The sequence below is a fragment of the Zonotrichia leucophrys genome, chromosome 12 (genome assembly GCF_028769735.1).
Source record: "Zonotrichia leucophrys gambelii isolate GWCS_2022_RI chromosome 12, RI_Zleu_2.0, whole genome shotgun sequence".
Lineage (NCBI taxonomy): Eukaryota > Metazoa > Chordata > Aves > Passeriformes > Passerellidae > Zonotrichia > Zonotrichia leucophrys.
The window spans coordinates 16,085,276-16,103,182 of record NC_088182.1 but is presented as its reverse complement, the minus strand read 5'-3'; the positions used below and the strand labels follow the sequence as shown (position 1 = coordinate 16,103,182).

Below are 17,907 nucleotides of genomic sequence, written 5' to 3'. Positions count from 1 at the left end.
CCGGCACGGCCACCCCCATCCCGCAGAGGCACAGGCAAGGCACAGGCAGGGCCAACGTAGCAGCTTTTAGTGGTGACCCCTCCAGCAGCCCGCACCCCTCGGTCCCCCCGCACCCCCTTGCAGTGTCCGGGCTCTGCCCACGGGACGTGCCCAGGAGAGGCTCCCAGGGGTCTCTGGAGTGGCAGCGCTGCCCCTCGGGGCTGGGCAGAGCAGAGGGAGTCAGGGAAGGGGCACAGGAAGGGCTTGGGAGCCCTGCGGGGTCAATGGCCGAGGTGGGAACGCAGGAGTCCACTCAGGCCCCGGGAGCACGGAAGGGGCACTTCTGCCCAGCTGGCACCAGCACCAGCAGGTCAGGTGTAGGAAAGCAGGTTGACATCGTAGCAGCCGTCCACCTGGGGAAGAGAGCGACTGTCACTGTCTGCACAGCACTGCTGGGATGCTCCAGCCCCTCTGGGAGGGCTCCTGAGCCCTGTGGCAAGGCCAGGTCCCTGTCAGCAGGGTGGTGGGACTCACGTCGAAGCGCCCGATGCGGGCAGCTGCCTGGCGAGCCCGGATCACCTCTGTCAGCACCCACATTTGCTGCACCTCTGTCGACACCTTCTCTGGATCGGGGAGCTCCTGGAAAGAAGTGGGCATAATGCTGTGGAGCAGCGATGGCCCGGATGGGCTGGATGATCCTGGGTCTGGGCAGTGGTGTGGCTGGATGGCTTTGACTCCCAGGGAGCCAGGAACGTGATGGTGCCCACATTCCTGACTTGCTGGTGGTTTCCCAACATGAGGTGAGCAGGGCCCCTCTCCAGGAAAACAAACCTCTGGGGACATGGGTGAGTGACCCTGATCTCTGGGCGCTGCGGTGCCAACACAGCCCACCTCTGCTGGCAGGTGGCCAGGATGGGGACACAGAAAGCTGATTGCTGGCTAATCATTAAAAACATAATCACGCAGTCCAGAGTTTCCCAACAGCCTCACTATGTGACGCTCCCTGGGCTTGGGGGCAGAATCCTGGGCACACGGGCTGGCTCACCCCAGGGACCTTTAGCCAGGTGGGACGTGTGGGCTCAGCAGCAGCTCCCCTGGCTGGGGCACAGCTCCCATGGGGGCACAGCTCTGTCACGCTGGGCTGAGGGGTGCCTCGTGGTGATGTTGTGAAGAGCCAATCTCAGAGCAACCTCTGGCAGCTGCCCTGGATCCTCCTTGCCCAGGGGAACGTGATTCAAGCAATCAGCAAGGGACTGAGGTGCCCTCCCCAAACTGTCCCACAGCTGGGCAAGGATTGGGAACAGCAGGCTCACTGCTGGTGCAGTGTGAGCACCATAGCATGGAAACCCAGCAGCAGAACTGCCTGGGCAGGTGTGGGCTGTGTGCCACCCTCCTGCAGGCAGCACCTCCAGCTGATTCAGCAGGTTCCCACGGGCGAGCCAGCTCCCATCCTGGCCCTGCTCTGCCTGGACTTTGCCACAAAGGTCACCATCTGCCAGGCAGATGTGGCTGACAATCTGTAAACACGTGCCGTGGCTGTGATGCCCCTCTGCCCACTTGCTGTCCTGGCTGGGCAATGTGTTCCCCAGAGCCCACCCTCTGCACAGTACTGGGAACCAGCCCTGTCCCCACACGTCCCACCCAGCCTGAGCGATGCTGTGCACCCACTGCTCCCCCAGTGATGTCCCTGTCCCTGTTCCCACACATCCCACCCGCCACTGCACCGTGCTGTGCACCCACTGCTCCCACGGGGATGTTTTTGTTCCTGTCCCATCCCTTTGCATGCCACCCATCGGCTGAGTGGCACTGTGCACCCACTTCTCCCTTGGTGATGTTCCTGTCCCCAGACTAGAGGGCAAATAGACTCAAATGTCACCTCAAATAGCACATCCCCACGGAGATATTTTTCTTCTTAGTACTGCAAACTACTTCCAGCACAAGGCGGGTTATTTCAGGGCTCCACAGCTATTCCTGGTGAAAGCCTGGAGCCAACAAGGCAGGCATGGGCCTGGCAGCCTCCTGATGGATGCTCATGGCTGTCACCCCACAGAAGCCCCTCCTTCCCCCAGAACCTCAGCAGAGATTACTCACCCCATGCAGGCTGGCTGGCTGCTCCGGAGGGGTCAGCTGGGAGAGCCAGGAGGGAAAATCCTTCTGAGGACTCTGAAACAGATCCAGAAGGTCACACAGGATGTTCCCAACCCTATCTCCATCCTTTACACCAGGCAGCATGCTGGGGCTTAGAGCCTACCCCTTGTGATATTGCTTTGGAAATGTCACTTTACTATCCTTAAAGACAATTTTGTAGGGAATTCTGTGTTCTGAGTGGCTCTCAGAGCAGTTCCTTCCCCAGCACCACAGGAGCACAAGTGGATCCCAAGTGGCCCAGCAAAGGACGAGGACTTGGAGGCACATCCCTGTGTGTGCTCCCCAGAGCTGCAGGGGGAAATGCAGGCATAGAGCAGGACAGTGGCTTGTCCAGGCCCCCTGCCCATGCCTGGCAGTGGGGCAGCTCTGGCACCTGCTCACCTTCTGCCCAGGGGGGAAAATCTGCAGGTCCTCGATGGTGAAGTGGAGCCAGACTGGGGAGGGCTGTCGCAGGATGAACCGCATTGCTGTCACCTGGTCCACGTCACACAGCATCTGCAGGGCAAGGGACAGGGAGGGTAACCACAGGGGCTGGCACTGGCTGGGGGCAGCTTTTGGGGTATCCTCCCAAAATCCCCAACCCACCCCAGACGGAAGAAGCCCATGGGAAGCATTGTCCCATGAGGGCTGGCTGGGCTGAGCGAGGCACAGGGACTCTGGCAGCCATGGGGGTCAGTGGGACACGGGCACTGGAGCAGGAGCCATCCTGGGGTGTGGGCAAAGAGGGGTGAGCCCCAGAGCAGGGGGTGATGCCACGGGCCCATCCGGACATGCTGACCTGGTGCCGGTGGAGGCAGAAGTAGTCCTGGGAGCCCTCCTCGGTGTGTGGGCAAGGCATCAGGCACAGGTCCCGCAGGCAGGTCACCCAGCGCCGGGAGCCGCCGGGGCCGGGCCGCTGCACCCGCACGCTCAGGAACGCCGTGTAGAAGTTCCTGAACACGATCTCCTGCACCTGCGGGACCGGCGACCTCAGCCCCACAACAGCATCCCTCCATATACCTGCACCGGCATCCCCCCCCAGCATCCTCCTCCCAGTACTGGGACGAGTACCGGCAATCCCCCTGCCACAGGGGGATCAGCACGCCCCCGTACCCGCACCAGCACAGCCCCATATCGGGACCGGCACGGGCATCCCCTACTCTATTGGGACGGGTACTGCATCCCCAGCATCCCGCCCAGCATCGCTAAGGGACGTACCCCAGCACCGGCATCCACCCGTTACCGGCATCCCCTCCGCTCCGGGACCGCCCCTCACATGTTCCCTATCCCGCCCCCGGCCTGTCCCCATACCGGCACCGGCATCCCCACCCGCCCCGCCCCGCCGCTGCCCCCGGCATACCCCGTCCTGCCCCGGGACCGACAGCACACCCGGCCTTGCACCGTCCCCGGCACGGCCCCTGTCTTCCTCCGCACGACCCCAGTACAGCCCCCGCCGGTACCGCCCCTGGCATCCCCCCGTGACTCCACGGGACCACCCCGGTACCCCCCCACCGGTACCGCGGCGGGCGCGGCCGCACTCACATCGGCGGCAGCGCCGCGGGGGAAGCGGAGGTCGATGACGGCGACGCCGGGCCGTGCGGGCTCGGCCCCCCCGGCCAGCTGCAGCGGGGCGGCGGGGCGGGGGGCGCAGGGCAGCGGGGAGCGGCCCGGCCCGGCGGGCGGACCCGGCCCCGCCGCTCCCGACATGGCGGCGCCGCGCGGCCGCCGCTCCGGGGCGGGGCCGGCCGGGGATGGCGTCACCGCCCGCGGCCGCCGCCAGGGGGCGCCCCCGCCCCGCCGCCGCCCCGGGGCGGCCCCGCCGCGATGGGAACGGGAGAGCGGGACCGGGGGCGGGACCGGGGGCGGGGCCTCGCGGGCTCCGGGCATCCCCCGCACCGGGACCACCCCAGCGCCTCCCCACACCGGCACCGCCATCCCCGGGCGCGTTTATTTCTTTCTCGGCCCCGCGGCGCCGAGACCGGAGCTGGGGGTTGAGCACCCCCCCACCACCGCTGCCCTCCCGGGGCCACCCCGGTGCCCGGGCGGCGCCGTCCCGGAGTGAAGCGGCGGGTCCGCCCCGGTGTGCGGGGTCAGCCCTCCACCCGGGGCGCACACGGGCAAATCCCGGCTGGGGATGCCGGGGCTCGGAGCAGACGGGATGGGGACGGTACCGGTACCGTGGCGGGTCCCCCGGGGCCGGCCCGAGGGGGCTGAGCCCGTACAAACTGCTGGCAGCCGCACACCGGTTTTTAAGTCTTTTTTTTTTAATAAAACAATCGGAGTCTGTATCAAAAATTTAGTAAAAAATTAGATTTGAGAGTTCACCGATTTTTTTTTTAACTATTAACTATTCCTGGCGCTCTTTTTTTTTTCTTTTCTTTTTCTTTTTATTATTTTTTTTAAACTTTTTTAGCTTTTCCAACAGTGTCCAGGCTGGAGTGCCAGCGTGAGGCCAGCGAGGCCATTCCTGCACAGTCCCAGGGAGCAGCCGGGACAGAGAACACACCCTACTCTCATCAAAACACCCCACGGGGAGGGGGTTTTGCTTCAGATCGACCCCCCCAACCCTGGTGCTCGCTGGGAAGCAGAGAAGTTGGTCGTGGCACAGGGCTCGGCTCATCCTTCCGTGAGCATTCTCTGCCCCTGCTCAGCCATGGGCACCCCAGGCCAGCCTGACCCAACTCATGATTATTTTATGATGCGTGAGAAAGATAGGATTTTTTTGATTAAAAATAAAATAAAAATGATAAAAGAATCAAACCCCAAACCAAGAAGCTGATCCACCCCAAGAGGAGGAGGAGGAGGGGGCTGGCTGGCCCCGCTGACCAGCCCGTGCAGCTCGCCTGCAGCACAGCACTGCCCTCCCCCTCCCCAAAAACTACACATCCCAGTTTAGGTAAACAGCAGATTAAATGTAAAAACTTAAACCATCGACTTCAGAAAGTCCCTTGAATTTAATTATTTTTAGGCTACCTTTCATGTTACGTCCTGTAGCTAGACACACGTGAATAGAAAAAACAGTACAGTTAGTGTTAAAGGCAAACAGCGGAGACCCAGAGTGCTACCCCAGTGCTGCCTGCTCCTCCCGACCCGGCCCGACCCGTCCCGACCCCCCTCCCTGCCCACCGCCCGGCCCCGGCCGAAGCCCAGCCGCCGGGAAGGCGTCTTGGAGCCGAGAACTTTTTTTCTATGAATAAAATAAAACCAAAGCTTGTTAGGCAAAAATAAAACAAGTGTCCCCCCGAGTCCCGCGAGCGCTGCGGTGCGGCGGGCGCAGCCGGGGAGAGCCTGCTGGGGAGCGGGCTGGGCTTTCGTGTTCCCGGCTGGCGAGGGGGCTGCCGGCCCACAGACAGCACCGATGTGGAGCTGGAGGCCCCTTCTCCCCCGAGAGCCTCCTGTTTGTTAAGGGGGCACGTAGGGCGGTGGGGACCTGTATGGGGTCATGTTCTTCGGGCGGGAGCCCTTCCCCTCCATGGGGGCGGTGAAGGGGGGGGGAGGCTGGTAGGGCGGCGCGTTGGGGTCCTCGTCCCGCAGCGGAGTGTACTCCCCGATGGTGTCCTGGTTCAGCGGCGTGGTCTCCGGCATGCTCTGGTTGGGGTACTCTGGAGGGGGCAGTGGGGCTTTCTCCTCCTGGAGGATGAGGGGCATGCTGGAGGACGGTGGGGGCTTGGAGTCGTCCAGCTCGTCGGCGAAGATGATGGGCACGCCTTTCTTTATGAAGGTGGCCTGGTCTTCGATGGTCAGCTTGCCTTTCCTCTTCTTGCGGTAGCAGATCATGGCGATGATGCCGGCCACGAGCAGGATGGCGGCCACCACCACGGCAGGGATGACGGTGTGCAGGTACACATCGTCCTCGCTGCTCTTCTCGGGGTCTTTGCCTGCTGCCACCGTTGGCGTGGCCTCTGAGATCACCCTGCCGTCCTTGGTCACGGGGACAAACTGGATGTGCCTGCAGCTGCCGGAACCAACCACAGACACATTCAGAGGCTTGAACTCGGGCTGCAGGACATTGGAGAAAGCTGGGCTCGGCCTGCCAGAGTCATCTGCAATTTTTTTGCTCAATGTCCGGATCTGCTCCCGAGGGCAAGGCTCCAGGGGCAGTGTGTTGTTGGTCCACTCCACTACGATGGAGCCTTTGGCGATGTCCTGCACTGTGATTGTGCTGCTGTTCCTGTCGCCGAATGCCAGAGCCAGCTTCTTCACCAGCATGATCTTCTTATGGATGTCATTCACCACTGCATTATGGTCCCCTTCCAGCCTGGCCTTGAACTTCACCGGAGACTTATCCCCATGTGGGCGTTTGTGGACATGGATTTCAAAGGCATCCACGGCAAAAAGCCCGCCCTTGTCAGTGGCATACATGAAGTACTCGTGCTTCCCAATGTGGTTGTGGTCTGGCATGCCATACATGAGCTGGCTGGTGCTGTTGAACTGCACCCATGAATTCTCCTCGATCATCTGCTGCTCCTTCAGCTTCAAGGTCAGCTGCAGCTTGTCAGTGGTGGTGTCCTCCTTGTCGTAGAAGGTATCTGACGGTATCTTAACCTCGAAGTAGGTGCCCTCCCACGCATCGACCCTGTCGATGTGGTTAGTCAGCTTGGGCGGCTCGTTGGGCTCCCAGGGCCGGGGCAGCCCGCTGGCGGTGGTGCGCACGCGGGACGGCGGAGAGGCCGTTGTCAGCTTGGAGATGGGCGATCTGGTTGTGCTGGGGGGCTTTGTTGGACGGGGCGTTTTGGGCCTGCGAGTGGGCCTTCTTGTTATTGCCGTGGAGGAATCTGTCGTGGACGGGGTGGCTGGCTTCAGGGTGGAGACTCTCGGCTTCTTGGTGGTCGTTGAGGGCGGTGTGATCACTGCTGTGGGCTCTACGTACCCAGGCATGGTGGGGCGAATGGGCACGGTGGCAGTGCCCGTGCCTTCTGCCACCCTGGTTGGCTGGATTGGCCCCAGCGTGGGCGTCTGGACAATGGGGCCCCTGGTTCTGATGGTGACCGTTGGCTTCCTCGGCAGCGGGATGGGCTCCCGGACAGGGGGCGCCGTTGTCTCTGTGGGAGGCGCGATGGCGGGCGACGTCGGGGTGGGGACAATCCTGGTGGGTGGCTCTTGTGCGGCAGTGGTGGGCGGCCCGATGGCAGTCAGAGGCGTGGGGGTGGCGTTGATCTGCCGCCGCATCCTCTTTGGGAGGTGAGGTTTCTTGTTAGCAATGTGCCAGCCAACAACAGGGTAGCCAAGGCGGGCAGACATGGTTCCTTCCTTAGCTGGAGCCTCCACCTTGCTGATGTTGGGGACGCTGTTTTGGCTCAGGGAACATCCCAGTTTCCATGAGAGTAAGGCCCCGTTTTCCACCACCTTCTTTGCATTTCCTGGTCCAGCCATGAAGGCCGACATGTCAAAGAGTCTGTTATTTACAACAGGAACCAACTTCATGTTGTGAAGTTCCACCTCTGAAAAGCTTCTCATTCTGTTTAAGAGTTCAATCCTCTGCTTTGGTGTCATTTTTGTTAAGTCGGCATCCAGAATGACAGTCAGGATGGTGACTGGCTCCTCCGAGCCGCACACGAAGGGCGCCGTGTCACTCGTGTCCTGCACGGCCGCTCGCACCGACTGAGGCTCGTTGTGGTCCTCCTGGTGCACCTCCACGGAGAAGACGTTCGTGGTCTGTGGCACATAGCTCCCATTGGGGAAGGGCTGCAGAGTGGTCACCGAGATGTAGTGGACACCCTTGTCTGTGTCAAGGGGCAGCCCTTCCAGGGAGCTGCTCTCTGCATTCCAGTGCAACCAAGAAGGCAAGGAGTCCTTCCCAGCTTCCGAGATCTACCAAACAAACAAACAAAAAAAAGGCTTTTAGAAGCACAGCATGAGGACAGGTTCTATCAGCAGTAACGCTTCATTTCAAGGATTGAAGAAAAAAATCTGAAGTGTAACAAGTGGGGAAGGAACATCCTGGCCAGAGCATGGCAGCCGTTGCCTCCTCCTCCACATGTTGGCAAGGATGAGCTCTGCAGGGGGCACCGGACCCAAAGGGCTTAAGGAGCCACAAGAGGTCACAAAGTCCCACAAGGCCCCTGGCCTGCAAGTGCTCCAACACTTGCTGTGCTACTGCCAAGCACAAGTGGTTCATTTTCTCTTAGGGCAACGGGGAGTTTACGTCATGGGGACAGTGACAAAGCTGAGGGTGAAGTTATGCTGTACAGCAGAGCTGATCTAACAACTGCCCTCTTCCCACTCCTTCCTCTCCCAGCTTGGCCATCTTGCTCCTTTTCTCAACCCCATCACACCCTGCCCACCCTACACACATCAAGTTCAGCAGAACGTGTATTTTTTCCACTTATTTTCAGCCTGTCCCACTGTCCCCAGAGCCAGGATGACCCCGAGAGGCTGGAAGCTGGCCAACTATGGTTCTGAGTCCCTGGCCTGGCTGGAGCACAGCAGCTCTCACAAGCAGCAGGAAATCCTGAGAGCTACCTGGTGTTGTCCTGCTCTGCCAGAGGAACTGCAGCTGAGGATAAAGGAAGGGAGCAGACCCAGTGTAATGGCCAGTGTGGGCAGGCAGGGATGTGGCACACGGGCTGAGGAATTGCTGGACACGACACAGGACAGCATGGCAGCCTGGCTTCATCCCCAGGCTAGCTAAAAACGAAGGACTTCACTTTCACATGGTAACCTGCTGCTGCAAGGGAAAGCTCTGTCTCAGAACACAGGCACCTCAGGACTCCAGCACACTCTTTACTACCTCCTTCAGCCCGTGGGACTCTGTCTCCTGCTCTGGGTTGTGTCTGAGGCGGGTGCAAACCCCCAGGCCCCCCAGTTCCCAGCTGACATCCCTCTGCTCTACACAGCGGAGCCGCTCGGGCTGTGCTGTGCGCTGGAAAGGGCGAGGCTGCCAGCTCGGTGGGCTGTGACATTTCCCGGGGCTGTAGGTACTCCTGAGTGAGTAACCCGAGCTTCATCACCTCCCAGGCCCGGGGGCGTTTGGCAAGTGCGCTGGCTGGGCTTTCCAGAACTCCACGAGGCATCTCCCTGACACTCAGAGCAAACAGGATGCTTTGGGGCTCATGCAGACACATTTAGCAGCCTGGTCCATGGTCTGGGCTCACTGCAGTCCAACACAGAGCCAGGCTCTAGCTCTCTTCCTGAAAGGGTGCTTTGGTTCTCTGCAGTTCTGTAAAGCTTATGCATATTTCATAATTTACCCAAATGCAAAGCTGGGAGAGGAGCTTTGCAAGGAAACCGGCCTGGCAGGAGCATCCCTGCATCCAGCAGCAGGTGCAGAGCCAGGGCTGGACTGCCACACTGCAGGTCCTGCTGGGGAAAGCCCCTGGGTGGACAAGGAGGGATGCCTGATGCTGCAGGGCTGGGCACGCTGTGAGTGCTGGGTGCAGGCAGCACCTGGGGCTCACCCCCACGCTGTGGGTTCCAGCACTCTGAAGGGTCTGGGTGCACAGCTCTGCCAGAATAACGCAGGACCCAAAAGTCTTTTGGCAAGAGCAGCACAAAAAAGCTTTTGTGCAAGAGCTGCAGAGGGTTTCAGCCAGCCTGGACAAGCTGGAGAGCACAGCATGAGCCACACGCTGGGCACAGCTTATAGAGCAGAGTTTAAAGCTCTCAGTACAGCTTTAGTTAACTCCTCACCAGCAACATCCCAGAGCAGAGAGTTCAGATTCCTGCTTACAGCAGCTGGAGGAAGCTGTCCCAAGGGCCCTGTCCCTCCATATAGGCCACCATGCACCAACATGTGAGCATCCTTCCCCTGGCCTTGCTGTGTGCCCACGTGTCTGGCAGAGGACAGGGCGTTTTGGCAGGGCTGTGGCTGTGTTCTCTCCTCCTCCACTGCAAGAACAGGAGCTGCTTTTAGCCCAGACATCCCAAAGGAAAGGCAGCCCTTCACCTGAGCTGGGCACAGGGAGCCAAGCCTCGCTCATGCAGGAACAAAGGAACGAATTGTCCTTCCTTGGCATTTCTTCTTCTAAAAGAGAACAAAGGCAGGGTCTGCTCCTGCCCAGCCAGAAGCACTGACCTGCCCCCATCTTCCTTTAAAAAAGTGTGATTTCATCACACCCTCTAAAAACTGAGATGCCAGGACAATGCTCAGTGCAAAAAAAATTTACAGTAGCAGGAGCTGGATGGTTCCACTCTTTATCCTCTTGTGCCAAAATTAGCCACTAACCTGCCCACTGTGGAGGAGGGCTGGGCTGGGCACACATAAGGAACAGAAACATAGGGAGCCAGGACAAAGCCACAGCATTATTGAGGCTTACACAATCAAGAAGAATAAAAACTTTAATAGTGAGTGGTTAAATTCACTCTGAGTGTGTAATTTTAGGCTACATTTGGAACAAATCTTCCCCTTCTGTGCACTCTGCAAAAGCCCTTAATTACAGGATCACACACTCCACAGAGCTTTCCTGAGACCTGGAGTTTTCTGCTGCTGCCTCCTCCCTGGGCACTGCCATGACTTGAAGAGAAGACCTACAAGTAGCAGTATTTTACCCAGTCTCATGCCACAAGGTGATTCTTCCTTCAGACATCTCTGCTCCTACTTCTGACAGCCAAACTCACTTCAGAAAGGTGCCTGACCCCACATGCAGAAATGATGGTGAGGGAGGCACAGGCCAGTCTGAGCATTTCCTGCTTGGAAAACCATTTTTAACCTACAGTTCACATGTAGGGCCCATACTAGAAAAGGAAACTGCAGCCAGACAGATTCACACCAAAAACTAGGCTCTCCTGAAAAACAAAAACAGGCCAAGCAATCACTGACTGGGATGACTTGTTCTAGCAGGGATGCGACAGTTGCAAAACATTTATAAACCCACTTAAACTTGATTTAAAAAGAGCTGAGCTAGTTCAGCTGTATTCAGCCTGTGAGGAGATGTGGACTGTTTCTAAAGGCTCTGCAAGAGATGATTAAGAAAATCAAATTTATGTGGATTACTCCTATGAAGCCTGTGCCTCCACTGGGAAATCTTGGAGAAGGCAACAAGTCACAAGCATGCCATGTCTCTGCACTGCTTTAAACACAGCTACTGACCTGATAGCAGAAATCATCCATGTTCATGTGACAGAGGAAGAGCCCAGAAAGATTAGAGTAGATAAATAAAGTTGTTAGCATGATGGATAAAAATACTTGCTCCTAATCAAATGCTGACCAGCCTTGGCGTGGATCTGTCCCGTCCATGTCACTGCTGTTTTTGCAGTGGTGCAAACTGTGAGGAGGGAGACCTGGACTCTGTTCCAGTAATGTTTCCTTCAAATATTGCTTAAAAGGGTATTTGTTAAGGCTACATATAGTTAATGATTTGGGATCTCTAGTTTTCATGTTTAAAGTTTTCCACTTTTCTATGTATGCAATAAGTATCAGGCTTAAGCCCTGCCATTTCCCTCAAGGGGTCTGGTTTCAAAATAACTCTTCCATTGCCCAAGTTTAAAAAAAAAGGCTGTCTTTGTTTTCTCATTATTTGAGATAATTGTAAATGAATTCTTATTGGCTAAAGATTACACAAGCCTGGCAGTGTATCGAAGACCATTAAAAAATAAGCCGTGATTGTGATTTAAAATACATACAGTGAGTGGTCTGGCTGGTTTTGAAGACCTTGTTCACAAAATCCTTTCAGATAGACATGGCCTGTTATTTTTAGGCCAGCCAAGAGCAGTCAGCTCATGAAAGAAGATAGCTCAGTTTGACTTGTTTTTTTAAACTTGGATCTTAAAGCCCTGTAGCCAACAAGACAAAGATAAGCAAAGGAGCAGTGAGCAAAACTGCTGCCTCGAGGGAATTCAGTCAAAAACTGCATTCTTACTTACAAGAGTGCCCTTTAATCCTCCAGGTATTTAGTCCTCCTCCTTCTGATGAATCCCCTGAAAAGGAGGCAGTGAGCCCTTTGCCAGGAGACAGGAACCATAGGATCCTGCCACAGGTCTCCACTATGGCACACCTCCATGAAATCTTCCCAGTCCTGGAAGTACCCAGTGGGATCTCCCCTGTCTGTGCTGACAGACCTTCACACAGGCAGCAGCAGCAGCAGCAGCTGGGAGTTGGCTCCTTTCAAATGAGTCCTAAAACCTCCTGATGACTGCTTTTGGGCAGAGTCAGCATGGACATCCTGCAGCTCTGCCAGATCTCCCACTGCCCCTTCCCCTCCCTGTGTCCAGCAGCTGCTGAGAGACAGACCGTGTGCCAGGGTTTCATCTGGGGTGTAATTACTGATGGCAATTTACTGTAGCCGGACTCCCTCAGCATCATCACCCCAACACACATGGCCAGCAATGAGGAAAATCCCAGCTGGGCCCTCCAGAAGGTGAACTGAGCTGAGCTGAGCCCAAATGACTGACCCAGCCAGTGTCACACCAAGTCTGCAGGCTCAGGCTCCTGCAAGCAATTAACCAGCAGGCAGGGGAGGAAAATGGAAATTCAAATGCAATTCAAATGCAAATATAACTGCAGAGAAAGACTCAAGCCTAAGCTGTTTGCCTAAGCCCAAGCTTTATCTTAACTCCCCTGCTAATGCTGAAGCATGGGCAGTGTTGGCAGCAGAAGCAACAGGCAGCCTCAGCCCCAATGAGATCCATGGGCAGGCAGATTCTCATTGCCTTGTCCCACACAAACTGGGGAGGGACACTGGCTTCAGAGCCACCCCAGTGCTGCTGCAACTGTGGGCACTGCAAGGAGCACAGCCAGACTGGAGCCAGGAGAAGTGACGGGCATGGGGCCTGCAGGCTCCAGCTCACAGGACAGTCCTTGTTTTGGGAGGCAGGCTCTGCCTGTGGATCCATCAGGGGCACTCCTCACCTGGCACAAAGGCTGCACTGTGCCTGCACACCAAGCTGTCCAGGAACCACAGCCCCAGGCAGGTCCCAGAGGCTGGAATGGAATGTGATGGTGCAAGGCAGGGGCTGGACAGCCCTCAGCCCACAGCTGCCAGAGTTCAAGTGTTTGGACAATGCTTTCAGACACACGGCAACTCTTCATGTTGTTCTGGGCTGGGCCAGGGCTTGGACTTGGTGGTCCTTGTGGGTGCCTTGCAACTGTGAATATCCTGTGATTCTATGAAGCTGTGGGGCTTTGGCACCAAGGAACAGCCCTGCCAGGGAGGTTGGCCTGTGTGCATCCAGGAGAGGCTGTGTGAAGGAACCTCCAACCTTACTTGGCACCTCCTTTTCTCAAACACAACAGAACTGCAAACTAGGACATCAGACAGACCATATCTAGAAACACAAGGCCCAGAAAACAGTGGTGCAAGGAGGATGGGCACCTCTCAGAGCCTTCTGCTCACTGGGCACTGCTGCTGCAGCGCTGTGCTATGGGAAAGCTCAGGCTGGAGACAGCAAAGTTGTGCTTGGCACAGTGAGCAGGAAGGACTTGCAACACAGATGCTTCCCTGGGGAAGGGACTGCCTTACCTGCCAGGGCTTTTGGGTATCCTCAGCAGACACTGCTCCTCTGGGCTGCTGTGTACCTTGCACAAAAGACCCAGGAACTCATGGACAAAACAAGCACAGGATATCTCATGCAGATGTCTCTGCCCCTGAAAGTCTAAAAACAGCCCGGAGACTGGACTGGCTCTCAGAAGTACGTCAACCTCGGTGACCCGAGCCTTCATTACCAGCAGGAGCTCACCACCTCTGCTCAGAGACCAAAAGCTACACAAGAACAGCCAGTAATTGGTGCTTCCTTTGTGCACAGGTAGGTCAGGATGGTTGAGCTAACCTCACATTCTGGCTGGTCCCAGCCAAAGCCCTGCAAAGCCCCTCCTGTATGTCTCCATTCACTGAGGCTGTTGCTTTAGAAAAACAAATCAAACCCAGCCCAGAAAGCTGAGCTAAGGGGGAATAAGGCTTGCAGAGGCCACATCACTGGTCCTGGCCCACATCTTCAAGTTCAAACCTCAACCTCTCAAGGACCAGGCAGCAAAGCTACTCAAAGTAGCTGCTCTGCTTTTATGTGCTCATGACAACCTGAATGAAAAGTTTACGTGTCTGCTGCTAATCTGCATTTTCCAGCCATTCAAGGAGCGAGTGAAGCCTCACACACAGAAAGCAGCCCCCTCCTCTGTGGATGTGGGCTCAGCCTGCCTTCCACAGGAGCTGGGCTTTGTCTGAGCAGCTCCTTCACCATCAGTGAAACGGCTCTGCAAAGGTGCAGGCTGAGCAGCTACGCCCAGCTCATGCCACCCTCGCATACCCCTTCCATGACGGCTTCTTTTCCAGCTGCGCCTGTGCTGGCTATAAGGACACCATTCAGCGTCCCACTCTGCCTGGGCAAGGGAACACAACAGCTGTTTCACTGGGAGGTCACTACAAAACATTGAGTGTCCCAAGAAATCCTCCTTTCATCGGCCCATGCAAGCAGCTTGGAAGGATTTGTTTGGCCTTATTGTTGGAGCGGGCAGGCGCACCCGCCCGCGCCAGGGCTGGGGTCAGCACGGGCTGCCCACACCCCGCTCTGTCCCTTGCCCAGGGGGCGAGCACGGGGCAGGAAAAGCCTCAAACAGCTTTAAAAAAAAAGTTTGGTCGGGCTCTTCTTTCAGCGCCACTTCTTATAAGCGAAAGGCCAAAGGGAAGCAAAAATACCACAGAGCTGGGATGCCAAGTGCTGGGGGTTTAGTGCTGCCACCGCACAGCTAACCAGCCCTGGCAATTTATTCCTCCCATCAGCAGATTGCTGGAAAGCTGGCTTTCAAGAGCGTGGCAAGGAAAGGCAGACCAGATCTTGCAGCCTCAGGTCTGCTCCTTCGCAGGATTCTCATTATTGTCACATTCCTCTGTCTCCTTGGATGCTCAAAGCAACAACCTGTAAGAGCAGGACAAAACAAGGAACCTCCCAGCCCGTCTGAAAAGCCAGTTTATAATTAGATCGAGTCACATTTTCCACTCCTCCAAATTCAGAGTTTGTTACTAAGCGTGCACTGAAAATGCCAAATTCTCTGACTCGGTCACTCCCTGCAGGAAAAAGATAAGCCCCCTCAGCCTCCCCCCAGGAATCTTATCAGCTCATCTTATCACTCAGATTGCAGCGTGGCAACCAAGCAAAACCCTGCCCAAGTCTTCCTTTGCCTGGACCTGTTCCAGGCACTGCCATTTATCCCCGTGTGCTGCCTGTAAATAGCGGCTGTTGCTGCACCTCCCAGTTAGTCCAAGAAAACCAGGGACCCCAGGGAGGAGGTGAAGCTCAAATGCCTTGACAGAGAGAGCCTTTTAAGATACCCAGCTAGATGACACAGCCCCTCGGGAGTGCTCTTTGCTTCTCTTCTTCCTTTGAGAAATGCCACTTTCATAAATCTCACATTCAGTTAAAATGCTTTGAAATAAAGATCATTGCAAGAGGGGAAAAAAACCAAAACTCAGTATTTTGTGGTTTTCTTCCCTGAAAGCAAGTGTGTCCTGGCACTGAGGCTGGCTGTCAACATCCAGCCCTTGGCTTTGGGGTTGGAGCAGGATTGAGGTGAGCAGCACAGCCCTGACAGTAGATACCCATGTCAGGACTCCTGCAACCCAATCCCTGTGGATCCTGTTTATAAATCAAGGTCCCTGACATCTGATGAGAGCAAAGCTGTTCAATAAAAGCTGCTTCAGCAGATGGCAAATAGAACAACCACTGGAAACTCAGCCTCCTGCCTGGAAAGTTTAGTGGTGGACTTGGCAGTGCTGGGTTAATGGTTGGGCTGGATAATCTAAAAGGTATTTTCCAACCTAAACAACTCTGTGATTCTATGAAAGCAAGACTCCCTTTTTCCCAGATGGATATCCAGTCTCTGATAACCTCCAAACCCGCTCCATAGCTGCACTGTGCAATTAATCTGAGTGAATTCTGTTCTAATCACTTTCCCACCAGCTGTGTTTGCTTACAGAGACAGCTCTCAGGGCCTCTGCTGGGCGTTTTACCTGTCTTCCCAACAAAGCCCTGTGGAAACCATGCACTTCAAACCAAACAAGAATGAGGGGCTAAGACACAGCTGGGAATGCTCACCTGAGCTCCTCAGCACTGGCTACAAACCCATCCCACAGTGAACACTCTCAGGACTGAAAGCAGCTTTACATGACCTTCAAGGGAGACACAGCAAATCTGCTCTGGCAGGGATGTGCCTTGGGAAGCAGAACACACCAGGAGTTCCTCTCCTTCCAGCATGCTTTATAGAGCTATCTTTAAATTAAAGTTATTTAATAGTGTCTCTGTGTATTGTGGGTATTTGCATTTAGGATATCAGGTGGTGCAAGGGCTCAATTCCCCTTGTGGGGACAGCATACCCTGGCTGGTGGGATGAGTGCAGAGCCATGTTTGTAGTGGCAGCAGCCACCACACCAAGTCATGCACCTCACCTTTTGTCCTCTTCTGGGACTGGAAGCAGCAAAAACTACAGACCTGGATATTTCAGCTGATAGGAAGATGTCCAAACCAAAGCAAAGCAGACATGGAAAAGCAAACGATTGTAGGATATATCAAACAAAGTTATTTATAGAAGAGAAAAGGAAGTTTGATGCTTTTATAAAAGGTTCTGGTAAAATTTCATCTGGAATGTTTTGTAACACTGTGGTCATGCAAACATAAGAAAAATAAACTCAAGCTGGAGGAGGTGCAGAAGACAGCTGCAAAGTTTAGGGGAAGGAAAGAAAGCTTATTTTATGAGAAAGACTAAAGAGGTTGGCTTGTTTAACCTAATAAAATCAAGATGGGGAATATGCCTGTCACCTATAAATACATAAGGGAAGTAAATATTATGAAGGTAGAATTGATTTAGGCTAAAGGGCAGCACATATAAATATTTCTAGCCATCTCTAAATTTAGGCTAGAAGCTGCATTTTTAATCAGAGCAGCCAAATTCTGGAGCAGCTTCAAATGGAAGTGGCAGGAACAGGAAATCCAACTGGTCTTTGACCGGAGCCTGATCTGTTCTCTGACAGGACACAGCTGAGAGGTAACAGGTCACACTCCACACAGTCCTCATGGAAATGGGGTTAAGGAGATGATGACTGGTGAAGGCACCAGCACTAATGCCCATGTTTACTCTGTCCTAGCCAGCATCTGCCAGGAGCCAGCAGGAGCCAGCGGCAACCCACCCACACATTGTCTGTATGGCAAGGGGGCTGTAGGATATGGGGAAATTGGTTGTTTTAACCCAAACCTCTTAAAAATACCAATGTTTTGGTGTCAGATGTGACAGACAGGGCTGCAAGATGTCTTTTAGGAAGCCACAGCAAGGAATTTGAATTCCCAGCCACGTCCAGACAGCCGGAGAGAGTCTTACAGCCAGAAGCCCTGCTGTAGTGAGGAAGCGAGAGGACAACATCTGGACTGACCTGCTGCCAAATCCAACAGCTGGAATACCTGCAAGCTCCAGCTGCTTTTCAGAGGCCATGATACTGCCTGACCAAGGCACTTGCTTGGGAACACAAGGCACAGGGGAAGGGTTTACCACGGCCCCAGTGCCTTGCAGGCAGCTGGCCCTGAGCAACATGGAAACAGACTCTGAAATTAAGACACGTGGTAATTTTTTACTTCTTTTCTCTGCAGCTTGAGCACATTCAAATAAACTTGCTTTTGTCCTTAGCCATAGAACTCTCACCTGTTGCTCAGCAGCTCTGGGGGTGGCAGGGAAAGGCTGGGGGCTGCTCCAGGAGCACATACCTGACTGTGCAGGAGTGCGTGCCTGCGGGGCACTCCTCCGCCACGCTGCACATGCCTGGCGTTGTTTCCATCCCACAGCCCAGCTTGCAGATAAAAGTATTTTGTCTACAGCTGGCTGGAATCTGCTAACAAGCAGGGAGAGGATCTGAGAAGGAGCTTCAAGGCGATCCCCACCACAATCCT

At 55.5% G+C, this 17,907-nt stretch overlaps 2 protein-coding genes across 4 annotated transcripts in view; both read right to left on the bottom strand.

Annotated features, from left to right (window-relative positions):
* Positions 1 to 46: 46 nt before the first annotated feature.
* Positions 47 to 3,825, bottom strand: NICN1 (nicolin 1, tubulin polyglutamylase complex subunit). Its single transcript, XM_064724184.1, has 6 exons — positions 3,649 to 3,825; positions 2,906 to 3,079; positions 2,509 to 2,622; positions 2,071 to 2,142; positions 514 to 618; positions 47 to 392 (listed from the first exon to the last, which is right to left on the bottom strand). Exons 1-6 carry the CDS (start codon positions 3,811 to 3,813, stop codon positions 351 to 353), a joined length of 672 nt encoding a protein of 223 aa, XP_064580254.1. The 5' UTR covers positions 3,814 to 3,825; the 3' UTR covers positions 47 to 350.
* Positions 3,826 to 4,348: 523 nt separating this feature from the next.
* DAG1 (dystroglycan 1) overlaps positions 4,349 to 17,907 on the bottom strand; it is a 52,570-nt gene continuing 39,011 nt past the window's right edge. For all 3 annotated transcript variants that reach the window (XM_064724059.1, XM_064724062.1, XM_064724061.1), the window contains exon 3: positions 4,349 to 7,917. In XM_064724059.1, the coding sequence (XP_064580129.1) occupies positions 5,509 to 7,917 (2,409 nt within the window). In that variant the 3' untranslated portion in view covers positions 4,349 to 5,508. The remainder of the gene's footprint in view (positions 7,918 to 17,907) is intronic.

Bases quoted from the DNA above. Each gene is read 5' to 3' on its own strand.
- NICN1 (XM_064724184.1), bottom strand. From the start codon at position 3,813: ATGTCGGGAGCGGCGGGGCCGGGTCCGCCCGCCGGGCCGGGCCGCTCC. The intron at 3,080-3,648 runs GTGAGTGCGGCC...CCGGTCCCGCAG, and splicing joins CCCGCGGCGCTGCCGCCGAT to GTGCAGGAGATCGTGTTCAG. The intron at 393-513 runs GTGAGTCCCACC...TCTCTTCCCCAG, and splicing joins CCCGCATCGGGCGCTTCGAC to GTGGACGGCTGCTACGATGT.